This window comes from Pleurodeles waltl, chromosome 8, assembly GCF_031143425.1.
Source record: "Pleurodeles waltl isolate 20211129_DDA chromosome 8, aPleWal1.hap1.20221129, whole genome shotgun sequence".
In the NCBI taxonomy this organism is placed as follows: Eukaryota; Metazoa; Chordata; class Amphibia; order Caudata; family Salamandridae; genus Pleurodeles; species Pleurodeles waltl.
The window spans coordinates 1299673458-1299698726 of record NC_090447.1 but is presented as its reverse complement, the minus strand read 5'-3'; the positions used below and the strand labels follow the sequence as shown (position 1 = coordinate 1299698726).

The following is a 25269-nucleotide window of genomic DNA, read 5'->3' as shown; positions in this document are numbered from 1 at the left end:
TATAGTGAACTCCAGCAAATACAGGAGGTCCACTGTAGTCTGGATGTGGGAGATGACAGCCTGGAGCAAGTCCGCCTTCAACAGTCGCTGTAGGTGGAGACTGAAACCCTGAAAAGCGCAGATGAGCTGCAACCACCATAACCTTGGTGAACACCCGAGGGGCACTGGTAAGGCCCAAAGGGAGCACACTGTGAACTGAAAGTGCTCGTGTCCCACCGTGAACGGCAAGTAAAGTCTGTGGGCAGGCAGAACATTAATATGGAAATAAATGTCCTGCAAGTCTAACACTACAATCCAGTCTCCTGGGTCTAGGGCAGATACGATCTGATCCAGAGTGAGCATTTTGAATTTCTCCTTCCTGAGGAAGAGACTGAAGGATCGGAGGTCTAGAATAGGGCGGAGGTCCTTGTTATTTTTGGGTACCAGAAAGTAGCGGGACTAGCAACCAGGACCTACTTCTAACACAGGAACCCTCTCTATGGATCCCTTGGCCAAGAGAGCTGAACCTTCCTCTTGGAAAAGTGTCAAGTGATCCTCTGTCATGCAGTCGTAGTATGGTGGCATGGATGGACAGAAGTTTCAAAGGGGAGGGAGTAGTTTCCCTTCAGACTGTCGGCAAAACCCACCTTTTCTGATGTAATGGACTGCCAGTGGAGTAGGTGATGGAGGATCCTGCCTCCAACTGGTCCCTGTTGGGGATGAGTCAGATTAGGAAGGTTTAGGGGCAGCTGAAGGAGCGGGGAGTGAGGGAAGGTGGACTGGCCAGACCGCTGGCTCCCTTATCCACGAGGGCGGTGGATCCCAAGTCTCCGGCCATGCAGTGGCTAAGCAGCATGCACAGCATGGTGGCTGGACCGCACTGGAAGTGGTAGGGCACCCCTTCCGTAGCCACAAAAGGGGCAAAAAGCAGACTGGGTGGGACGAGGGACCACCGCAAGGCCTACAGGCTTGGCTGAGCACAAGCCTCCTTGCAAGCACTCGAGCGCCGAGTATGCTTTTTCTCCAGAGACAGGTGCCATCAAAGGGCATGCCCATAAGATGGGCTTGGACAGCCATCGAAAAGCCAGGCATCCTCAACCAGGCCTGACGCCTACGGGCCACTGTCAGTTCAACTGCTCTGCCCAGTCAGTCGGTCGTGTCCAATCCACAGTGGATTGTGAACTTTGCTGCGTCTCTCCCAACAGCCACTGTACAGCCAGGGCCTTAACCGATACTCGTGGCAGCATTTGCACAACCGTATCTCACAGGGTGTGGGAATAATGAGACAAAAGGTATGCGGTGTTCACGGACTGCCATGCTAGGCTGGCAGAAGAAAAAAAAATCTTCTTCCCAAGTGTGTCCAGTCTCTTGGATTCTGTCTCGGGGGGGGGGGAGGGGACACTGCCATGGAAAGTGGGGGCTTGGATAACCAAGTGCTCACGGTGGGGTGTTGCTTAAGGAAAATTGGGTTGCCTGGAGCAGGGCAATGGCGGCAGGCAGTTGTCATGCTCACAGGAGCCCCTGTGCTGAGTTTAGATCAGGTACCTAGGAAGACATCTGTAAGGGCTTCACTGAAGGAGAGCAGAGGTTCTGAGGGTGAAGCTCCAGGCTGAAGCACCTCCGTCAGGAGTTTAGTCCTGACTGCCACCAAAGGCAGCTGAAGGTCCAGAGCCTCAGCTGCTCTTCGAACCACCATAAAATATGAAGCAACCTCCAGCCACGGTAGGAGGGGAAAGCATGCCATAATCTGGGGAAGTGTCCAGTCCACTGGCTACACCAAAGTCTGTACTCCAGTCCATACGGTCTTGTAGCTGGTATTCCAAAGAGTCGGGCAACCCTTCCCAATTTCTCACCATACCCTATCCCATTTGAAACAGGCTCAGGATCAGACATAGGAGGCACAGCTCCTGTTGGTGCCGGAGTCGGCGTTGTATGACGCCTATCCAGTTCTGTGTCAGTGTCGCCAAATGAGGATGGGGACAGCGCCGCCCCGGCGCACAGGAGGTGCTGTTAGACTTGGCGTCTGGACCGGCATCCGGGAGGGTCGAGATGGTATGACCAGGTCCAAGCATGCATCCAAGGGTGCCCCTCTTAGCAAGGCCGAAGCCGCCAACGCACAACCAAAAGGGGCCCTTCTGACGCTGTGGGGCCGAAGGTGCTCAAACCGTGTCGCACTGCCCAAAACTTAGGTGCAATAAAACTTAGTTGGGCAGGGGTCGCTCCAGGTCCAGGAAACTCGGGAGGTGCAGAGTCGGCTGAGATGCAGGTTCTGCAGATGGAGACATAGAATGACGACGCTCCCTTGTCTCATCGGCCGATGGGCAAGGTGAAGTCGAAGAACTTTTTGTTTTCTTCGACTTTACTTGTGCTTCGACTTACCAGATTGCCTCAAGGACTTGAAGTGGAACAATGACGATGGGAGGACTCCGCAACCGCTCCCGGGACCTTCCTCTTGACCAGGACCTCAACTTGCACAGAGTCGAGCACTGGGCCTCCATCAGCTTTAGGGACCGCTCCCTCAAAGTCTTCGGAAGCATGGCCCAACACTCAGAGCACGACTTCAGGTCGTGGTCGCACACCAAACGCACACGAGGTGCAGGTCCGTCACCAACATCGCCCGATGACAGGATCCACAAGGCTTGAACCCGGTCTTTCTAGATGGCATCTTTGACGCACCAGGAGTTATACAACTCAAAAAAACATTCACAAAAAGTTTTAAAAAAAGCCAGTCAAAAAATGACTGAGGGGTAGGTCTCTTTGGATCAGCGCTGGCTGGCATGGTAAGAAAAGAACGGAGTTAGCGTGCCGGGGTGGTGCCTACATAGGACCTGTGACATATCCACACAGACAATGCTGACAACGGATGCAGAGCCAATCAACACTACCAAACGGCATGCAGGGGTCCTGCCTGAGAAAATCTCCAGTTCCAGTCTGATGCCCTGGGGAAATTCTAAGGTAAGGAATCTGCAACTAAAGGTCTCTATCAGAAACTGCACTCAATGTAAATAAATGTTCTCACTTTTCATTTGCCATATCAGTAAAAAAAGAAAATAACCCATCACGAAGACAATTTCTACTCATCTGATAATCCATCTACTCTAAATCGTGGTGGAACTCTTTGGATGACAGATTCAGCATTATCAGTGCATACAGAGTCTAAATATTTATATTTGAGTTAACTGACCTATCGTTGATCTGTTTTTTCCGACCAGCCAGCAGTGGTAGCTGAACAACGACAGTATACTGATGAAGAACATAGCAGCCACAAAGAAAAGGAAAAGAACGTGGAATTTTGCATGTGTGTCTTCCAGGTCATTCTGAAAAGAAATTAGAAAAATATAAAAATGTACAAGTTCATACATAAGAGCCTGTAAATAAAACTACAAAAATACAATCACTGATTAACCAGTTTCTCAATATAGATTTTTAGTGAAAATCTTAGGTGTGCAGTGGCTCTGAAGGGCAACAGGACAGATTAATTATGAAGGCTATTATAGTTCATTAAGCGTGGTAGAAAATATTTTGTTTCTAATGTGATGTGTATGTCGTAATATTGGAAGACTAGCAAGGAGCGAAACAAAACTCAGAAGCCGTCACATTTGGGAAACTGTTTACTACTCAAGTGATAAAGATGTCCCCCTCCTACCATTAGCCACATTCCACCTTTTAATATGCTGCAATTTAACTTCTATGGATTTTGTACACTGCAGAAAGTTATATTTAAGCTTAAAGCCGAGTTTTATTAAAGACCTCAAAACCTTTACCCTTTTCATAAACATACAACTGATGGCTACCGTGCTCTTCCGTATTTCCTTGCCATCGAGTAGATAGCAACATGAAAAAGTGTGACTGTTCTCTCAAGAGAACTTTCCACATCTCTTTATGACCAAAATCTTACAGCTCACTTAAATGTAAGCAGAAGAAAAAGTATGAGGTTAAACATTTGAACTGTTTGTTACCTTCGGGCAATTCTCTGCAGATTTCCTTCGGCAAAGCTTTTCACAAACAAAGACAATAGTTAGACACATTGTACCTTAAAATACACAATCATGGATGGATGGATGGAATGATGGGCTGGTACGAGCAAGGGCAGGGTTGATGAAGAGAAAGTATGTAAAGACATTTTCCCCCACCGGGGACTTACTCTAGTTACAGGCTCCTTGGATTGTTATTGATATAACCTTGAAGGCTTCAAATAACATCTCATGATAAATAAATGTGCATTACCAAAATGTTCATAAGATTTTGAAGTTAAAATAGAATCAGAGAAAACCAACACTCTCAGGGACTCCCACCCAGCACATGATTTGCATTAATATGCCCTTTAATACATCACAATTTTGGCAGTATAATTTCAGTTTGCCTCAGGTATATATGCATCTTTACCAAAGTCCAGGTCCAGAAATGCAGGGACTATTTATAATAGGCAGTTCATGATGAAATGAAATCAAAGCAAGACAAATTTAGAAAATATCATTTTATGTAGTTAAGGGAAAATGAACAGTCTCCATAACACTTGTAAAGATTCTTTTAGACACCTATATGATTTGGTATTTTCTTGTCCCTGGAAGACAACACTAAGCAAACTCATCTAATGTGATAGGACACAAAAAACGTCAACTCCCACTGCCGGATTTTAGAAGTTACTGCACTGTGAAAGACTTTGTGTAGACAGGGTATCTGTTTTGTAATATGTATGGCAGGACACAATCTGGAAATATGCACACATTTGTTTTACTGGAGCCATCTGGGTAACGTCTTCCTGTAGTCATTTTATTTTTTTATTTTTACATTTTTGCACCTTAGAACAGGTAAGAGAAATCAAACATGTGGTCCGAGGAGAGCTACCGGGAGCGTTAGATATTATCTGCATTAATGCTAAAGTGGCGGAGGTGCAAACTTGGTGAAGTGATTCTTTTTCTTTCAAATCAATATATGATCATTTAGAACTGAAGCCACGTGTTCACTGTCTCCTGAGGCAAACCTCCTGCTTCATTATACCCCTTTTTTGTTTGAAGACCCCCAGATGATGCAGGCGGAATTATACTCCCTAGCAAAAGCAGCTGTCAGCCATTTTGCATGCTCATGTTCTTGTTTGTAACAACAGTTCTACTTATCTCATATAACCCCTCATACTAGTGGAGAGCACTCGCGGAAAGAGAACCAATGAAAGACTTAAAATACTGGTAAGGGCCTGGAAGGAGGCAGCACATAGTCAAAGGGAGCAAGGCACCCCATAGTGAGAACATCTAGTCGAGGATACTCGCTTTCTATGGAAGAAGAAATCCAGTGCATATTGGAACATGGATGAGATTCTTTAAAGGGTAAGGGACCCACAATGGAGACAAATTCGATTTAATCACAAATACTCTCTTCAAGAAATATGCTTTTAGGATGTCAGGGAAGTAACAGGATATTTGAGTTTTCTAAACCAGTATCTACTGACAAGTGCACAAGGAGCTCAGGAAGGTAACTAAATATTCCTGAAGAGCAGCTATCTGTAGTAAAGTTGTAAATAAATTGGCTCGATACCAATAGTCTTAAATTGTCGACTTTAGTTTCCTGCATGACACAATTGTCACACTGACGAACATTTAGGCTCATGCAAGGATTATGTTAGACTCAGCCTCACTGCGTGTGAGCCGCATCTATCGCAGTGAATCCAGTGCTGGATGGCTACTGCGCCAGCATCAGCATTCCTGTCATGTGACCTATGTTGCGTTCAGTTGTCCGTTGCTTCTGTAGCACCGATGCGCTCATTCTCTGGTTTTCCTGGAAAGCGTGACTCGTCATTGTCTGGTCAAGAAATTACCCAAGGCATCTCTTTAACATCACAGGTGTGTAAGGCTATTATTTTTAGTACATTACAATTCTTTTATTCAAATGACACTATAGTTTGAAGTCCAGTCCAGGTTTTTCTTTTTAGGTCTAGCACAGCAGCGGACATGCGCTGCTTTTCTGACGTTTTTGTATCACTGTGGTCTTTTACCCACACCCACTTTGCGCCGATCACACTCACTCGTTCGTGGGCTTGCCTTTCAAAAGTCCTTTGTTATCATTGGTAAATGCTTTACGTTTGTCATGCCTTGGGGCAGTTTTGTTACCACCTTGCAGACTGCCCTTTTTACATGGATAATTGCACTTTTGCCGATACGTTTGAGTGTGAGCAATTTTTTTTCCCTTTTGTGTCTCTCCCTCGCGCTCATGGCGGCCGTGGCGCTTTGAATCGGCTCGTTTAAGTCAACTGTTTTACTTTTCATTTTCAATTTATGTTGCAAGAAAAGCCCAGTCTGGAATTTACAACACTATTAGCTCTAACTCTAGCAAACGTGAGACCTATTGTATTGCAAATTCTTGTTTGGCAGTTTGCAATCAATTTACAATTAATATACATGTAGCGCACAAGCCGCGGACCAAGATGGCCGCCTAATTACAGAGCTCTGCGCATCGTCGTGCGAGTTTTTACCACCAGTGCTGGGTTTTTTCCTCTTTTTAATGACGCTTCTACAATAACAGCTATGGGATGTTTTGGTGAGCATTGTCATCGTTTTTAGGGCTGCCTAGCTTATTTTCTGACTCTTTAATTACGTTTTTTCATGTGCGGCCATTTTGACTAATTTTGCTCACCATTACATTATACTTCTTTGAATATTTGATGGTTCGGCTTGCAGTTTTTTTTTTGCGCAAGCCTGGTAATTTATTTTTGCTGTCTCGTTAACATATTTTTGGAGTTCCTGTGTCACTCGTTTCCTTATTGAAGGCTTTTATTTTTATATGGACAAACTAAAGAAAATAAAATCTCTATCGCATCAGTCCTCCTCAGCTGACAAACTTTCCCAGTTTTTACAATTGGACACTTCTGCTGCAGCGTCTTCTTCCATGTCAAAGATGTCTTCCTCATCTTCTTCTTCGCCTAAAGTTTCTCAGAATATTTCTACAACTACTCATAAGAGGGTCAAACAGGACCCACCTTCACCAGTAAAATCTCCCTCGCCGATCTCTCTTGAATTTGTGCTTGATGAACTACGCGCATTGCGTCCTTTTATTGAAGAAACTAATTCTCGGATACAAAATCTTGATTCTAAGTGGTCTGAAATGGAAGTGAGAGTCTCTGCTTTGGAACAAACAGTCAGCGACGTGCAGGTGAAACACATAAAATTATTAGTTTGGAGAAGGAAGTGACAACTTTGAAGCCACTTGCAGAGGATTTGGAAAACAGAAATAGACGCAATAATCTTCGCCTTTATGGATTACCGGGGGGTCTTGAAGGGAGTGACCCAATTTCCTTTTTTGCCTCATCCTTTCCACAGTTTGTGAGCCTACCATCTTCTACAGTATTGAACATCCAAAGAGCGCACCGCATTGGTCATCGTTCTCCGCATTCCTCCACATCTAAACCAAGAGGCGTGATTATTTTCTTTCTTGAATTTACTGATTTATTGAGAATTCTTAATGCTGCGAAAGCCAAAAAAACTAATTCCTTGGCAGGGAAGTAAAATCTTCTTCTCATAGGATGTGTCCAAAGCTACACCAAACAGGAGGAAAGAGTTTTTTGATCTTCGGCCACAGCTTTGTGACTTGGGAGCTCGTTTTGGATTATTCCATCCGTGTTTGTTCAAAGTGACATATCAAAACAAGACCACTTAATTTACCTCTCCTGCAGTTCTTCGTGATTTTCTACGACTACACTCTACAAATTCTATGGAAACAGCTGGTCCTTCTACACGTTGACTATATACATTTCTTAATTTATTATGCCCTTTCATTACTACTGCGATATAATTGATGGTCCTTCATATGCAGTTTATACAGTATACTATATTGACCTGGACTACAGACCCTTTTTGTTAATGTATTGTTTTCTTTTCACAGGTTCCTGGTGTTCTATAATCATTATTTTTGCTCATAACCTTGGTCCGTTGATGCGTTCCGTTCCCTTGCTGTGCCGTCTTCAGTCTATGCTGTCACCACCCCTCCCCTATTGTTCATTCATCTCAGGTATGTTTTTGCAGTCGTCTTTATTTAACATGTAATGTCTTATTTTTTTCTTGAATATTTTCCATCCTTTTCCCTGCTGTTTTCCCTTTACTCGTCTCTTTGTTTTTTCTGTTTTCCTTTCCCTTACATGTACTTTCAGTTATTTATGGTACAAGGCCTTTCGTGTATATATATGGTTATGTGACGTAAATTCAGAGTTATTTCTTGGAATGTCAAAGGATTTATTAACCCAATTAAAAGGCAGAGAATTTTATCCCACTTATCTAAATATAATCCAGACTTGGTTCTTCTACAAGAGACCCATTTGATGGATTCTGAAGCTCTGAAACTTAAAAAAGGTTGGGTGGGCAATGTTTTTACTTCACCTTCGTCTACAACGAAAAATTGTGTAACTGTGCTCTGCCATAAAAAATTATCAGTTAATGTTATTTCGCAAGACTCGGATTCTGATGGTAGATGGCTCTTTGTGAGTCTCAGTATTAATGGGATTACAATAACTATTGGTAATATATATGGTCCTAATAATTCAGGTTATCGTTTCTGGCCTAGTATTACTAAACAATGTTTGCATTATAATGATGAATTTCTTATTAGAGGGGATTGCAATCAAATTCTTGATCCCTTTATAAATAGGCAATCTTTAATTAAATTTTCTCCCCATAAAATGCATAAACAATTTATGGCATTTTTCTCACAATGTAATTTAATTGACTCATGGAGAACCTGCAATCCTGATAATAGGGATTTTTCGTTTTATTTTCCACCACATGGCTCCTTATCTAGACTTGAAAATATTTTTGTTTCTAAATCATTATCCCAAAATTGTATTAACTCCTCCATTGAACCTATGGTAATATCTGATCATGCTCCAGTCATTACAGATTTTGACTTGCTCCTGGTGCATCCCAAATCCAATAGGTGGCGATTTAATAATTCTTTGTTACTTGATTCTAAATTTTCCACTTCCTTTGCGGCCTTTGCGGACACATTTTTTCAATTTAATGAAGATTCTCACGTTTCTCCACAATAGTTATGGGATTTGTTTAAGGCTGCGGCTCGTGGTCATATAATTAATTTTGTCTCTAATAAAAAGAAAACTTTTAATGCCCAACATCATGCACTGCTTCTCAAAATTAAACGGTTAGAACATCAATATTATTCTTCCTCCTCCAATTTTAATATACAAGAACTTATTCAGGCAAAATTGCAATTTAACAAAATCTCAACGGATAATGCTTCCTCTTTTCTTCTACGCAGTAGTGCCCGTTATTATGGAGGTCGAAATAGAGCAGGGAAGCTTTTGGCTAATTATTTAAAAGTTCGAAAGCAACGCCATAGTGTGAAGTCTATAGTTTCAGATACTGGTGAGTCCCTTTTTAAGGATGAAGATATTTTAGATTAATTAGTTAATTATTACCAGACACTTTATACTCCTGAGTCAGTCCCGACCTCCTTACAGATTGATGATTATTTCAAGAATATTCCAAACCCTAGTAAGACACTGGTTGATGCTACTTCACTTGAAGCAGATATTACTTCGTTAGAAATGTTTAAAGCCCTTCAATCTCTAAAAAAAAAAACGTAAAACTCCTGTTCCGGATGGTTTTACAGTGGAATTTTATTTTTTACATTTTTCTGACATGTTACTTCCCAACTTTTTCAGCTTTTTCAATTCTTCATGGGATCTGGTTGTACAGGGGGCACATTTCAGGAAGCTTCGATTTGCCTAATTCCAAAGGACGGTAAGGATCATACTTTCTATAAAACATTTTAGACCAATCTCTCTTCTCAATACAGATTATAAAATCTTTGCTAAATTATTAGCCCTACGTCTTGATACCCTTTTACCTGCGCTGATAAGTAAGGAACAAACGGGTTTTGTCAAAGGTAGACTTGCTTCTGCCAATTCTAGAACATTTTTTTAATGTACTCAGCAAAGCTCCCACTCTGTCGTATTCTTTAGCGGCAATTTCCATAGATGCTGAGAAAGCGTTTGACCAGTTAGACTGGTCTTTTCTTTTAAAAGCTGTAGCCTGGCATGGTTTAGGGCCTCCTTTCATTTCATTTATCTCTTTGCTTGATCAATCCCCAATGTCATCGTTATTGGTAAATGTGAAATTGTCCAGATATTTTGTATTACGCCGAGGTGTACGTCAAGGGTGTCCGCTTTCTCCACTCCTATTTATTCTAGCTCCAGAGCCCTTTCTATCCAGTATTAGAAATAACATTAAAATTGAAGGTTTCCAGTATGGTGAGAAACATTTAAAATTAACGGCGCATGCAGATGATAAACTTTTATATATATCTCAAACCTTGAGCTCTCAATTCCGTTTCTACTTTGGGAAATTGAGGAATTTTCTTTGATTTCAGGTTATAAGAAATTTGGATAAAACTGAAATCCTCCCTCTAACAAAATTTTGTTTTAAAGCATTGTTTGATATTACTGGTTTTCACTGGAATTCTTCCAAGATTAAATATTTAGGTATTTGGTTCACCTCATCCATTAAAAAGTCTATTGAAGTAAATATTTCAGATGCTTTAGAGAAAGTTGGTCAGGGATTCCATGCCAGAATCGATCTATTTTTATCTTGGTGGGGTCGTCTTGACTATATTAAAATGATGATTTCTCCAAATGTTCTATATATCCTATCCATGACTCCGCTTCCTTTACCTGGTACCTTTTTTACACAATTGGACTCCAGATTGTCTAAATTCCTCTGGAACAATAAGAAATCTTCGTCATTCTAAACAGGAAGGAGGAGTCAATTTTCCTGATTTCAGATTGTATCACAAATCCTTTTGTTTGCGTCAAGCTTCTAGGTGGGTCTCCCTGTGAGGCTCTAGGTTTACTCCCTTATGGTTGGATATTGAATGCTCGTTTCTTTTGCCTTTTTCCAGTACTGAGGTGGTATCCTTTTCCTATAATATTTCGCTTATCTCCTCTCTGCTTCTTAAACATACTTGTGCTCTTCTGCGTTCTCATTATTTAACTCCATCTGTCTCTCATTCCTCTTTTCTGAATTCCCCTATTTGGCATAATTGTCTTATCACTATTAATAAAAAACTTTTATTTTATCCTGGCGACAAAGAAATATAGCATGGGTCAAGGATTTATTCTCCAATGATACTCCACTTTCTTTTTCACAATTCCAACTTCTATTTCATTGTCCCAATTCATTTATGCCTAAATAGCTTCTTATTAATATTATTCTTGATGTACTGTTTTCCTTGCCTTCCCCTTCTTCGGAATTACCCTTTTCTTTGTCCTCCTTTCTTATCTCGTATCCTAAGGCATCAAATATCTATAAACTTTTTCAGTCTCCTGTTTTGACGCATCCTAAATCTAAAATTGAATCTCAATGGGAATTGGATTTGGGAAGTACCTGGACTGTTTCCTTTTGAAATAAGGTGTGGAATCGATCTTATAAAATATCTAGATCAGCTTCTACCACACAGTCACTTTTCTTTCTTTATCACAGACTTTATTTTACCCCTTCTACTATAGCAAAATGTCCTGTATCCTCCACTTCAAATTGCTGGTCCTGCAATAGCCCAAAGGGAGATCTTATGCATATCTGAATATCCTCCTACTGTCTCTTTTTGGAGAAAAGCTTGGTGTCAGCTTACCTGCATTTATAATTTGCAAACCCAATTATCTCCCTTGGTGCTTTTTCCAGGTAGTCTCTCTGCTGACATTGTTTCAGATGATGATAATTTAAAGTTGCTGGATCTCATGTTAGCTTTTGCCTTTCAACAAATTGCTTTCAATTGGAAAAATTCATCCAACATTTCCTATAAGGCTTGGTGGAATAATGTTTGCCACTACCATAGACTAGATATTGGTTTTGCCTCTTTATGCTGCCCTTCCATAAATAGAGATTTGTATTGGTTACCTTTGACTGATTTTCTTAATGCTGTTGCCTGTAATTCTACTAATTGTACATTATCTGAGAATTTTAAGCCACCATAAATTCTTTCTTTCTCTGTTCTTGAGTGAATTTTAATTTAGCTTAAATGTATGCTTTTTGAATATTAATTTTTTCTTTTATTTAGCTGTCGAAGATCCAATGTATCTTTCTCATTGTAATTGGTCTTGTTCCGTTTTCATTGTTTCTTCCCCATATTATACTTTTAAAATGTAATACAGCTTTTACAATTCCTTTTAAAGTTATATTATCATTGTGACAGATATCTTGTATTGTTAGTATGCAACCCATATGTATTTTGATTTTAATAAAGCTGATTTACCTTAACAAACAATATACATGCTTCCCAACCCATCACAGAGGAAAATTATGTCCTTTTTCTTTCTTAAAAGGGCTACCTGGGTGCGTCACAATTGTGCTTGTGGCTTACTAACAGGGCTCGTTCGAGTTCCTTGATATCTACATGTCCTGGAATATATTTCCCTGCTATTTGTCTGTTTTGATTGACCTGAATTAGTGAGAAGGTGTTTTCTCTGGTCACCATGTTTTTCTCCTTGCTGCTAAATTATTTTGAATAGTAATTTTAGTTCATGACAGTTTAATGCCGGCGTCTGGAACTGCTTCAGGGAGTAGAAGGCCTTTTCTTTGGACCGAAAAAGTCTATCAGTCATCACCTAGTAGGTCAGCTTTTGAGACAGGGAAGGATTTCAAGGCTCTTCTGGAAACATTGAGGGGTTTTGCTGAGGTTTAGAAAGCACCCTGGGCTAGACCAATCCTAGTAATTTCTGGTGATGTTAACGAAAAGCTGGGAATCAGATTCAGATCTTTAGGGGAGCTAAAAGTTGACCTGGGAATTCCATCTATAAGCCATACATTTATTAAAGACTGTTTGGAATACTTGTATAACAGGGAATGTCTAATAATGACATTACGTATGCACGAGAGCAGATCATGTAAGGCATGGTGTGCCAATACTGCTAGCTACTGACCATATTTTCTTTGTAAGAGCAGTAGATTGTGTCCACTTTAAAAACGTCCCTTTGACATGAAAATTGAAAGTGAACATAATCATCCCTCTATTAAAAAAGGACAGTGAAAGACTAGGCAGGTGAGTTGTGCGACCATGATAGACAATAGTTTTCATCACAAGAAAGGGCTCACTGGTGTCAGAGCCTTATGCCAGCAATGGAAAGAGGGCGCAGAAGGGAGTGTGAGGCCCAAATCACCTGAACCAAAATGCAGGACCTGTGTAAATCTACTATGGGTAGAAGATGTAAGCTTTGTCAGCACATAGACTCCTTCAAGGCTGCAGGGACTCAAGCAAATCCTTGTTCAGCCATCCATAATAACCTTCAGTCTAGCAGGCTCCTGCAGAAAAGCTTGACAGAGTAGGAAGCCGCACAACTTCTAAGTAGTCTGAAAAGCTCTGGACTCTAAATTAAATAGTGTCTCAGAAGGTCACTAGAAGGAGAGTGGGGGGAGAATGGTTCCTCTTCCTGTACCAGCATTTCACAGCTGAATGGGCCCCCCGGTTTCTCTCCCTTTTCTCTTTTTCGCTTAAAAAAAAATAATCTTTTACTTTTCTTCACTTTGGAGGTGGGTAGACTGTGTCGGTTGGCAGCGGGCGATGGGTCTGGGGAGGTACTTTGCTGGCTGTCCCCTTCCAACAGCAGCCAAAATGGATGGGAAGTTGCCTCCCTGCTTGGTACGGGGTTGGTGGGGGCTGGAGACAAGGGAGATCTGGACGGGGGAGTGGGGGGCTGTGAGGGGTGTTGCGAATATGCTCTACATTCCGGAGGATCAGGACTGAGGGAAAAAGGTCTGAATGGTCTTTTTTGTACATAGAATTTAAGTATCTATGGTTCATAATGAGTGGTGGTGCGAGTATGTGTCTGCTCACTTTGGCTTATCTGTTGAGGTGGACAGGGGCGTTCGATTGGTATCTTTTTCTTTTTTTATTATGCATAAGGTTATATGTTGGTATGTGTCAGGCCTGGACTCCTTTAACAATCATTGATTAGTCCGTGAGGAGATCAAGATGTATTCCCCACATCTGGTGGCACTCACAGAGACCCATTTGATTTATAAGGTTGGCTGTCTACTGGTTCAGCTGGGGTATAAAAACAACACTGTTTGTACTTCTAAATCTGTCTCTATTAGAGGGGTTGCTATCATGGTCACCAAGAACTTTGCAGTCAAGGTTCTTAAAACAATGGCGGACTCTCAGGGGAGGTGGGCAGTAGCACAGCTCATGATCCATAGCCAGAAATATGTTATTTGTTTGATATATGGACCAAACATAGAACTGTTGGGGTGGCCCGGGGAACTACTTATAATGGGGGATTTTAATTGTATTATGGATTATAGTATTGATACACCGAATTAGTCTGCCATACCTCATATGTTTAAAACTAGAGCATCAATATGGGAGCTGGTGAGCCTCCACATGCTTATGGATGGCTGGCGGGTAATGTACCCAAAATCCTGAGGTTTTACTTTCTTTTCCTCTCCTCACAAACAGTACTCTAGGATAGACATGATTTTTGGTAGGAGAATCTTGGTTCAAGACATGGGTATGGAGGTCTGCCCTAGAGTCACTTCAGATTATAACCCTATATTACTTTCAATTAAACACCTGGGGATGAGAAGGGAGAAGATCAGTTTCCTTCCTCAACATCTCCTAAATAACACTGAATAACGCAAATTTGTTTTGAGTTCTCCTACGGAATTTCTTGGGATCAATATAGGTGCAGCACCTCCTCTGGTGGTATCCAGGGGATTACAGAGCAGTTTATCTTTAGGATTAACTGTACTGCTTCAAAGGAGCTAAGGGTGCTGGGGCTGGGGCAGGAAATTATTCAGCTGGAGACTATGCACCCCAGGGCTATTAGTAATGGGGAATTGGTACATCCGAGGAGCAGGGGGCTCCAACTGCAATTGACCCATAAATTGTCTCTCTTTGGACGAAATCTTAAAGAAAAAGCTGCAGCCAGTTATGTTAAGTATAAGACTTTGCAATATGAGTACGGGGGAACAGGTGGGTCGGGTTTTAGCTTATCAAAATGCTAACAAAAATGTGAAAAATTATGTTCAAAGAATTACAGGCTGTGATGTGCTGATGTACACCGACCCTCGTGATATTTGAGCATTTTTTTCTTTTTTATCAGCAATTTTATGGCCAGTCCCAGGTCCCTGGGCTAGCTGCACAGGAAGTATACGTCCAAAACTATAGACCCCTAGAGTGGAGGACTCTTCTAGGGCAGTGCTGCAGGTGGACTTAACTATCAGGGAAACAGAGGAGGCTTTGGGGGCTCTGCCCACAGGCAAGGCCACAGGGGAAGTTGCTATTCCCCTGGAATTCTATAACGTTTTTAAGGATGCTATTCTGCCTCTTCTGCTAACCGTCATGCAGTATATTGATCAAAATGGTGTAGTCCCGGATACCTGGAACAGGACAAACATTATTGTATATCCAAAGAAGGGCAAGCTGCCTGAAGAGAGAGTATCATATCATCCAATATCAGTAATTAATGCTGATGCTAAAATATTTGATAGAGTGTTAGCCACACAGCTTTCTCCCCCGATGCCAGGACTTGTCTCTGACCAGCGCACAGCTCTATTCCTGGGTGGGACACCACTGGCCATACCAATACAGTCATAGCTGCTTTTCATATTTCGGGGAAACTTGGAATGAAGCAGGGTATGATTCTATTAGACACAGAAAAATCATTCAATAGGGTCGTCTGAGACTGTTTATGGGCTGTGATGGGTGCTTTTGGGATTGGCAATTGAGTTTGCGGATGGGTGCAATCTCTATCAGAATCTGTGTGCAAGGCGGGTCTGCTCAGGGATTTGTTCCAGGGTTTTAAAGATCAGGCATGGCACTCGGCAGGGTTGCCTGATCTCTTCACTTTTATTTGCTTTATACGTTGAACCTTACTTAGTGTCCCTATTTAATAATAAGGGTATCCATCCTATGGCCTCAGTCGGCTCTGAGCTTTACTTTACAGCGTATGTGGATGACGTCTCTGCTTATGCATCTAATCCAGTGGACGCCATGAAATGTGTTATCTTAGAAATAGGAAGATTTGGGGCACTTTCTGGTTATAAGCTTAATATTGATAAAACTCAGATTCTCCTTAACATTATTCCAAATGACCAAATTCAGGAGTAGTACTCTCTGCTACGCATTTAGGTATCCAAGTTAGGGCACAGGTTGATAATATCTTTAAGTTAAACTACGAGCACCTGATACAATCGGTTATCTCTAAATTAAAGCTTTGGAATAAGCTACCATTGAGCATTACCGGCCACTGTAATATTATTAAAATGACTATTCTGTCTAAATTTCTATATTTGTTTTGGGCAATTACACTTAGGCAGCCGAATATATTCTTTAAGCGGCTTAAAGGCGCAATTGGCTGCTTTATCTGGGTATACACGCAACCCTGGCAGGCCATTAGATATTTTAAATTACCACAGGGCTACACTTCCCGGATTTTAAAATTTACTACTGGGCTGCATTTGTAGGAGGGCTTTGTAATTTGCACACGGCTACGGAACCAGACCTTTCCGCTCAGGCGTACCACTTAGGTTGTTTTCTTTATTGACTGACTGATCTTAAATACTTTAAACACATTAGATTTAAAATCATCAAAGATATTATTCATATTGGGAGGGAAATTTGAGTAAAATATTCTCTTGTGCTAATTAATCATTATACACCACTGTGGAATAATCCAGCTTTGACAGAAATCTTTCATGGTAAGAGCGGCAGGCTATGGACTAGATTGGGGATGGAAACTGCCAGACAATTATAAAACTTAAATGGGTTTTGTGCATTTCAGGAGTTACAGGCTTCCTATGATATTCCCCAACAATGTTTTATTAAGAATCTATAGTTACTAAGTTAATATGTCTGAGTGTGAGACCACAATTAATCTTGCTGACTCTACTATCCTGGAGGTCCTGCATGGCACTCGTAGTAAGCAAAATTTACTCAGGGTTTTCTCTCTCTCTCAGGTAGATGATGGGTGACTGCTAGCCTCCAAGTGGAGTAAGGTGTTTGGCTGCAAGGTTCTGCCCTCAGAAATATATGGGGCTATGAAAACGGTCGAAAAATCTGTGAATTCTGCTAGGTTGAAACTGCAACAATTTAAGACTGTTTACTATAGTATAACCCGAGAAAATCAAGAGATGTGACGGGGGCTCCAGCACGGATAAAACTAGTTGCCCTAAGGGTAAATTATTGGCTGCTGATATCTTAAATATGTTTGTGTCATGTCTGGGGTGAGTCAGCTAATTGGGCAATACTGTGGATCGGACATGGAGCTTACACACAAAGAAATAATGTTGGGGTATAGAACTGGTAATGATACTGGGTTAACATGGTTGCTCCCCATTCTTCTAGTTGCAGCTAGACTCTGCATCGCTAGATGCTAGGTATCCCCAACTCAACCCCTTGCCATGGAATGGTGAGCAACTGTACGACAGGTATATAAGCTGGAGCTTATGCTTGCTAAAGTTAGAGGAGCATGGTCACTTACAAAGTTCCATAGAACGTGATAGGGGTTCCACTGTGATTTGGGAGAAAACCTGTGAATGCTGATCTTGTAGTTCCTATATACTCTTTACTCTCCTTTTTGGGGGTATTTTCTTAGTGTACATGCCATGCTTTGTATTCATCACTTTTATGCTTAACAAGAAATATTCTTTTCTTTTTGGCCTTTTCTTTTGTATGCATTATGTGTTATGACCGATTAAGACCAATTTAAAAAAATAAATAAAAAAAACACAATGAATGGAGTACTAGTACAATTGAGAAGCTTACAAGAACACCAATTGCAAATCAGAACGGAAGAAGGCAACTCTGCTTTAATAAGAGCAATTCACAGATAGCAGAATGTTTTAGATTTATAAGAAAGAAAAAAAGATATTCTGAGCAATAGGTGAAATCAACTAGAAGTGGCTGTGGCAGACACCAAACTGTTTCTTCTCAATGGAGAATATTACAAATACTTTGGGCAAATTGACGAATAGAAATGTTTTTGGAAGGGTCGTGGGCACCAGTACTGCTGCTTTATATCAAAAGCTTCACCAGCTAGTTGTTGGCCTTGCACTTTTGGGCCAGTAGTGATTGATGCCAAAGAAAAATAAAGGCTAAAACAAAATAAAGTTAGTTGCATTGAATGAAATGTCCTAAAATGAACTGGAACATTACTACACAATGACAGTGACAGCTTTTCATTCTGAATTCTGGCCGGTGCTTTCGGAGACAAATTAGGTGTTTGTTGTCAGACGTTTTGTATAGAAATATAGTCGCTAGAACAAGATTCCTTTGTTTGTGGATTCGACACAACCTAGCCACAATAAATGTGCCTAAGAGCTTAATCCCAGTTATAAAGACATTGCATACATCCAGAAAATCTGACTGAAGGGAGTCACAAAAAAGCAAGCTAAGAACGCCATTTCAAACCACAAGTAGTCATAAAACGTTCATACAAGTTCTCGTCATTCTTTGCTTCTAAAGTGAAGACACGTATGAAGCCAATAAAAAATTTACTCAATCCATGCCTGTAATGGATGTTTTCCCCATTCCCCATGTTTGCGTGTTTAACCACTGTACTAGCTGGTACACGACCTGAAGAGCCCAATATGTAAAAACAATCAAGGCAAATGCATAAAAATCCAAGGCCATATCCTTTGGTCAGAAGCTACGTAAAACATAACTTCTGATATATCAAGGTGTACGTGTGTGATTATTTTTTTATCTGAGGACTTATGGGTGCATAATATTACCAACTTTTCATCCCTAACTCTTTATATGTGGCTTTTATCTCCCCAGACTCTTTCCCGGCTTGGGCTCCCATCCCATCTGTGGCTATTAGATCTCTACCCTTCTGTGGTAAAAGTTCACTCCCACTCTACCTTCTACTCAATTTGATTCCTTGCTTCTGTGCAAGGAATGTTAGGAATGTACTGAGTGGTCCTTTTAACTCCCCTAAAAGCACTCAATATGAGGCTAGGACGTAATAAGTCCTGGGAGAAGTCCCAGTCATGTCTATTCCTGGTTCCACCTTTTGTCACTTGAATGGAGAGAGGGGCTTAGCCACCTGCACCAAAATATTCCTTTCCTTATAGCCCTAATACTAAGGATGGGTGAGTAAGCAGAATCATTAGAGAAGCTGAGGAGCAGTAAATACTGCTCCCATCTCCTTCCCTTATAAGCATACAACCAAATCTTCAATGGATAACCTGGAAGGTGGGTGAGGAATGGGTGGGTGAGGAATGCCCCTCCAATGCCTATCCATTTGTGGTGTTTGATTTTGTCAAACTCTAGTGGCCACACATCACCTTGAGTTCCCCATTTGGGAATGGCAGGGGGCCAATTTGGGTATTCTGGTACTTCCCAAACTGACATGTGAACTGAGGAAATTCCCTAACAATAATCAGGTCCTCGACTGATGATCGAAGGGAAATTTAGTAGTCTGAGGCACTGTGAGCAGTTATCACATCTCTTAAATCCATTTTCTGACGCTCAGCCTTTTTGCTTATTTAACGGTTTAAGTTGGAGCCAGATGGCAATTTCCAACTGTCATCTACCATCACAGCAGCAAGAAATTTGAGGACCAGGAGATGGCCAGGTGTTGGATCTGGCCCTTTTTGCAGGGTTATCCTCAAACTTTTTGCCTTCTTCCTCCCATTTTTTGCTGACCTGTTTTTGTTGGCTTTAGGACTTGGGACACTTTACCACTGCTAACCAGTGCTAAAGTGCATATGCTCTCTGTCTAAAATGTATTGGTGATTTGTTTCTCCACGAATGGCTTATTTTTTTACTAGTAAGTCCCTCGTATAGTACACCAGGTGTGCCCAGGGCCTGTAAATCAAATGCTACCAGTATGCCTGCAGCAGTGATTGTGCCACTTATGTGAGTAGCCCTGCAAACATCTTAAGCTTGCTACTGGAGTTCCTGTGTGTGCAGGTTTAAGCTGCCATTTCAACCTGGAAAGTGCACCCACTTGCCAGGCCCAAACCTTCCTTTTCAATACATGTCAGCACACCAAAGGTAGGCCCACGGCTGCCCCATGGGCAGTGTGCCCACCTGGAAATATGCACACATTTGCACAGTTTAAAAGGTAGGACATGTACTGGTATGTTTTATATGTCCTGATAGTGAAATACTGCTAAATTCAGTTTTCACTATTGAAAGGCCTATCTCTCCCATAGGGTAACATTGGGATTGCCTTGAAATATACTTTAAGTGTAATTTCCGCATTGGGAGCAGATAGAGATATGGAATTTGGGGTATCTGAACTCAATTTAAAAAAAAATCTTTTGGTGATGTTGGTTTTAGAATTGTTGGTTTGAAAATGGCACTTTTATAAAGTGGGCTTTTCTTGTTTAAACATTCTGTGCCTCTGCCTATCTGTAGAATACACATCTGGGTCAGGATGACAGTTGGGCTGGTGGTGCATTCACTCTAGACAGTCACACGCACAAAGGGAGCCGAGGTGTGTCCTGCATAGCCTGATGGTCCATCACTAGACTGATGGGCCTTCCTGAGCTAGAGTGCTGGGAGGAGCTGACACTTGCACCTGAATAGGAATGTGCCTGTCCTCACACAAAGCAGTCTCCAACTCCCTGGAGCATGTCTAGGGAAAGGCAGGGTCCTGTGCACTAAACATCATTGTTAATTGCCAGCCACGCAATGTTCCCAGTTTCCATTAAGAGCACACTAGTGAGCTTCTAATAGACAAATGTAATTTCTACACCTCGGTGTTCAATTACTATTGAGGGTAAGTCCAATTAAATAATTGCAGAGTAATTTCTGTTATATCTACAGGAGGCCTCTGACTTGCTATATAGTGAATCAGAGTCCAACTGGGAGTGGGATATTAGAAATGCCAGCTCCTAGTAAGTTCCTATTAAGAACCTGATAGCCAGATCCTAATTACCAGACAACCCTAAAGTTCCCAGTAAGCATGCTCATTTCCATTGTCCCTTTCGGCTGCTTCTTCCATGTTTGGAGCTAATGTGAATGATCTTAGCTGAGAACCCAGGAGAAGATTCCTTTCCCCTCCGAGTGCAGTGTCTTTAAAGAGAAAGAGATGAAGAGGAAAGAGGAAGCGCTGAGAGCAGCACTCTTTTCCTTATCTTCAAACTCTCAGATTTCTTTCAGGAACAGGAGGGGAGGTGACCTGGAGGGTGAAATGGGTTAAGAGGGTCTGTGGGCCCCATCTGTCTCTCCAAGAAATATGATCGGCTGAAGGAAATTAAGTGAAACCAATGGGAGCAGTACCAGTAATTCCACTTACTGCTCCCAGCTCTTGGATTTGTGGGTGGTACGAGGAGGGATGGCAGGATGTGAGTGGAGAGTAGGAGCTTGTTCAACCTCTCCTCTCACCATACACCACAAATACTGGAACCACCATGCACCAGGTGGCCAAGGAGCAGCACAGAGCACTGATCACTGCGTTCAGTTGCTGCACTTAAGTCTCCCCCTTTTGCAGGGATAGGAGAGGTGGAAGGATGGCTGGCTGGAGAAGGACTCCCTATCTAACTCATCCCTTCAGCCTTTCTTCTGGTCTCAGCACAGAATTTTAGCACTCTGATGTGAGGAACTGAACAGAATGTACCAGGAGCACTTCTTGTGATTTCCCTTCCCATTCACAAATCCAAGCATCAGAGGTGGGTCTGATCTGGGGCAGGGCAAGGAGCAGTGATCACTGCTCCCATGCCCTCAAAAACACTCTACTTTCACGCAGAAGCCATCATCTAAGAACATGGGAGGGTGGGGCAGAATTCCCCTCCCTGACAAAGCCATTTTGCACAATAAACTTATTGCCATGATTTGACGCCCAAATACCAACCACAAAACTATCTTTAGGTAATTTTTCAATTCCTGATATTTTAAGGTTCCTCTTCACCACAAAGTGTGTACCCCCTTTGGAGGAGGAAGCTAACGGCAGTTAGCTTTATCTGTTATATTGTTTATTTGTGGTAGAAAGACACAGACACACACGAACATGCATAGAGACAACCTTTCACTGTAACCAAAGTGAAAGGCCAACCTTTTGTATTATAATTGAAAAATTTTATACCACAATATTGCCATGGGGTGCAGTAATACAAAATACATTTCAACCAAAGTGTACCATTATTCATGTTAATTGATTAAATACAGAAGCAATCAATTGTATCAAGAACGAAGTGGCTACTTTGTTTAAACGTTCTACATTAAGAAAATATCTATTTGCTTATCTTAGTGATGTGCAAGATGGGATGAGACTAAGCTGAATAGGGAAGTCATAAAATGAAGGATTCATCTGTGTTTTCTACCCTTCCCCTTGACACCTGTAGGACACTGCGTGTAAGAAAAAAATATTTCAAAACAACCTTTTATGCTCACAGGCCTCGACTACCGGAGGAAACAGGACAGCAGATGTACCGCCCTTACTGCTTCAGTGTGCTGAAGCATAGTTGTGTATACAGGGAATCGTCTTGAAGACCTCATTCCACTTTGACAGCAAGAGTTTTGCCAGTGGTCCTTGTAGGTTAAAAAGTATATTTAACAATAACCGGTTTGTAACTAGAAGACACTAACTGACCAATATCAACCCAAAGGCAGGGTTGTTTGAGTCCAGAGTCCAGCTTTCGGATTGAATTCAGTGAGAATTCTGAGGGATGGACCCGACAATGCCTGATACTACGCATCTCTGTGTAACAAAGGCTTAAGTTTGCTAACTTGTAATGCAGCAACTGGAATCCACAAGGTTGAGGCATTATCAATGAAGACCAATGGCCTCTTTTGCCAACCATGGGTTACTTAGAGCTAACTCTGGTTCCGGGCATTTTCGTTATGGCAGTAGACCAGAAATGCCCAGTTCAATATGAATGTGAAAATCTCGGACCAGTATTGCTCTGTCTGCAGAAGTTAAGGCATAAAAACGTAAACATGGCAAATACGTGAGGACAGTTCCATACACATTTTTACGCTTACAAGAGTTTGAGGGGAAAAAAAAGCAATCTCAGTTAAGCGTGAAGTAAATTGATACACAGGCACCAGAGAAACAAATACAAAAAATAAAAGCTGAAAAGGTAAAAGTAACAATTTACTTGGCTGCATTTTGAACACACTTTCTTGAAGCAATCGAAATAATAAGTATCATGGTAATATCATTAGAATGTTCACAACTATCAGATAACGCAATAGAGAGCTCCCACAAAATCAAACTGAAGACAATACACCCTCACTCAAACCTTGTCTACTGTGCCTCTGGAGCATTTGGACAATGTTCATATCACCGTGGCCAGAGGGCATGGAGACGGGTTATCCTCCTCTACAGCTAAGTGTGGCAGAAACTGTGTGGGATGGAACCAATGATGTGCATGCTGCTGCACCTGTGCACAAGAAAATACAGCTCAGAGTCGGGGGCACAGAAGCCACCCGGCTCAAACAGTAGCATCAGCACATCCCATGCCAACTTCGGCTGTTTGCCTGCCCAAGCCAGTCGGGTCATCGATAATTGGAGGGGATCAAAGAAGGCTTTAGTGCAACATTTTCTTTAGTACAAGCTAGTTATCTTCAATAAAATTCATACTGAGCTACTAATATTATTATTGTAGTGCTGCAATAATCACATTAGACTAGATTACATTGGCAGCCACCCTATTCAAGATTAACACCAGTGATCACCTCAGTAAATCAGGCAAAAGTGCCAGCAGTAACATAAAAGGATTTGTTAGTCTGGAATGCCTTTACATGAGTAGTAAGTGTCATAGGTGCAACACCGCTGGCACCAAGGCAATAATATTAGTAATATGTATCCTCAACACCAAGTGATTTATCACTTAATTATCAGCTTTAAAAATTGTTTGGAAATTCACCCATTTTTTTCTCCAAACATTAGCTTAGGAGTTCCAAAGATACACACATTTTCACCTTGAATACACTCTTCAATTTTGATATAGATATATTAATTCAGACAAGCAGAAGTTTTTAATTTAGTTAGTTGGACTGCCCTTGAAAGCTACTTACAAGTAGCTAGAAAGCTACCAGTAGCTCACGAGCTACTCGTTGGAGAAGCCTAGTCTAAAGTATTCACTATCAACAAGTTTATGGTATTTAGACAGTCTTTAAAATGTTCTAGTAAGATGGTTTATTTCTAGACTAAGTTTTTGTTTTGTTTAGTTTAGTTGAATGGACATATGTATCAAGAGGTTAGGCAGTTCATAAATGACAATCTCTAATGGCATGCCAGATAATAAATGACATTTATTGCGTGCAGAGGGTCTGTGTTGAATGAGTGAGCTTCATGTTTGTCTGACAAAGTTTTGTGAATCTGCATATTTATTTTGTGCCGCCTAGAAAGTATTTCTAATAATATTGTACAAGGCTTACATATATGAATATCAACTTCTAATGATAGTTTCAGGCAACTTCCGCCTTAGTGATGAAAAATATTTCAACGCAAGTATCACCTCTCTAAACTTGTATTATTCAACTGATGTGTGTAGGGTTGACTGTTTTGGGGGGTTCAATTCACCAACAGCAACTTCCAACAGTTTAATATCCATATATCAGCGAGTACAAGCACTTTCCATGGCCACTCCACATTTTTTGTTGGGATGGTTTGGAGCACTATACCTGGCCAATATACTATAGCATTTGTCACAATAGGGGGATCACAGCAAAGACAGGACGGCTGATCTCAACAACAAAAATGGTTTTAGGGTGTTTGTGAAAATATGAAGTTCTGCTATTAGGCTCTTTCACGTATTACAGCCCAGGCCTTCAAAGATTTCATAGCAGTAGCTTTCAGAATATGGGTGTATCCAATTTGTTGCTAATAGAAAAATCTAAATAAATATCTCCACTGACTACCCGCATTGAAACAAATGGAAAAAGAAGGGCTTGTATGAACTATGAAAGTAAGGCTGAAGACAAAATGGAGGGTACCAGAAAAATAACTTGCTGAAAACTTTCTTGCTATAGTATTTGGTGTCAGAAGTAAACATATATTGATCAAAGTATGGTGAAAATGAGACTGTTTAATCAGAACACAAAAAGTAGCACACAAAGGAAAGGGGTGATATTACTTGTGGCAAATTTTGGACTACCTAAACTACAGACTTAAACAACAAATTTTTTTTAAAAAAAGGATAAAAAGCCAATGTATTGCAAAAGGCGCAAGTTGCACATGATCATTAACACCAATTTACATGAAAACTGATAAGTAAGACTTAAATGATTTTAACAAAACCCTGGTAAAATGAACTCTCTATTATATTTATCTCTACACATTAGGTGGCTCTATCAAACTTATTACATCTCATACAAAGCTTATTTTGTAAGGTTTAGCTGTAT

The 25269-nt window shown here is 41.2% G+C and overlaps 1 protein-coding gene across 2 annotated transcripts in view; it reads right to left on the bottom strand.

The window, feature by feature from the left end:
* ZDHHC20 (zinc finger DHHC-type palmitoyltransferase 20) overlaps positions 1–25269 on the bottom strand; it is a 309510-nt gene that overhangs the window by 155912 nt on the left and 128329 nt on the right. For both annotated transcript variants that reach the window (XM_069202257.1, XM_069202258.1), the window contains exon 8: positions 3164–3296. In XM_069202257.1, the coding sequence (XP_069058358.1) occupies positions 3164–3296 (133 nt within the window). The remainder of the gene's footprint in view (positions 1–3163; positions 3297–25269) is intronic.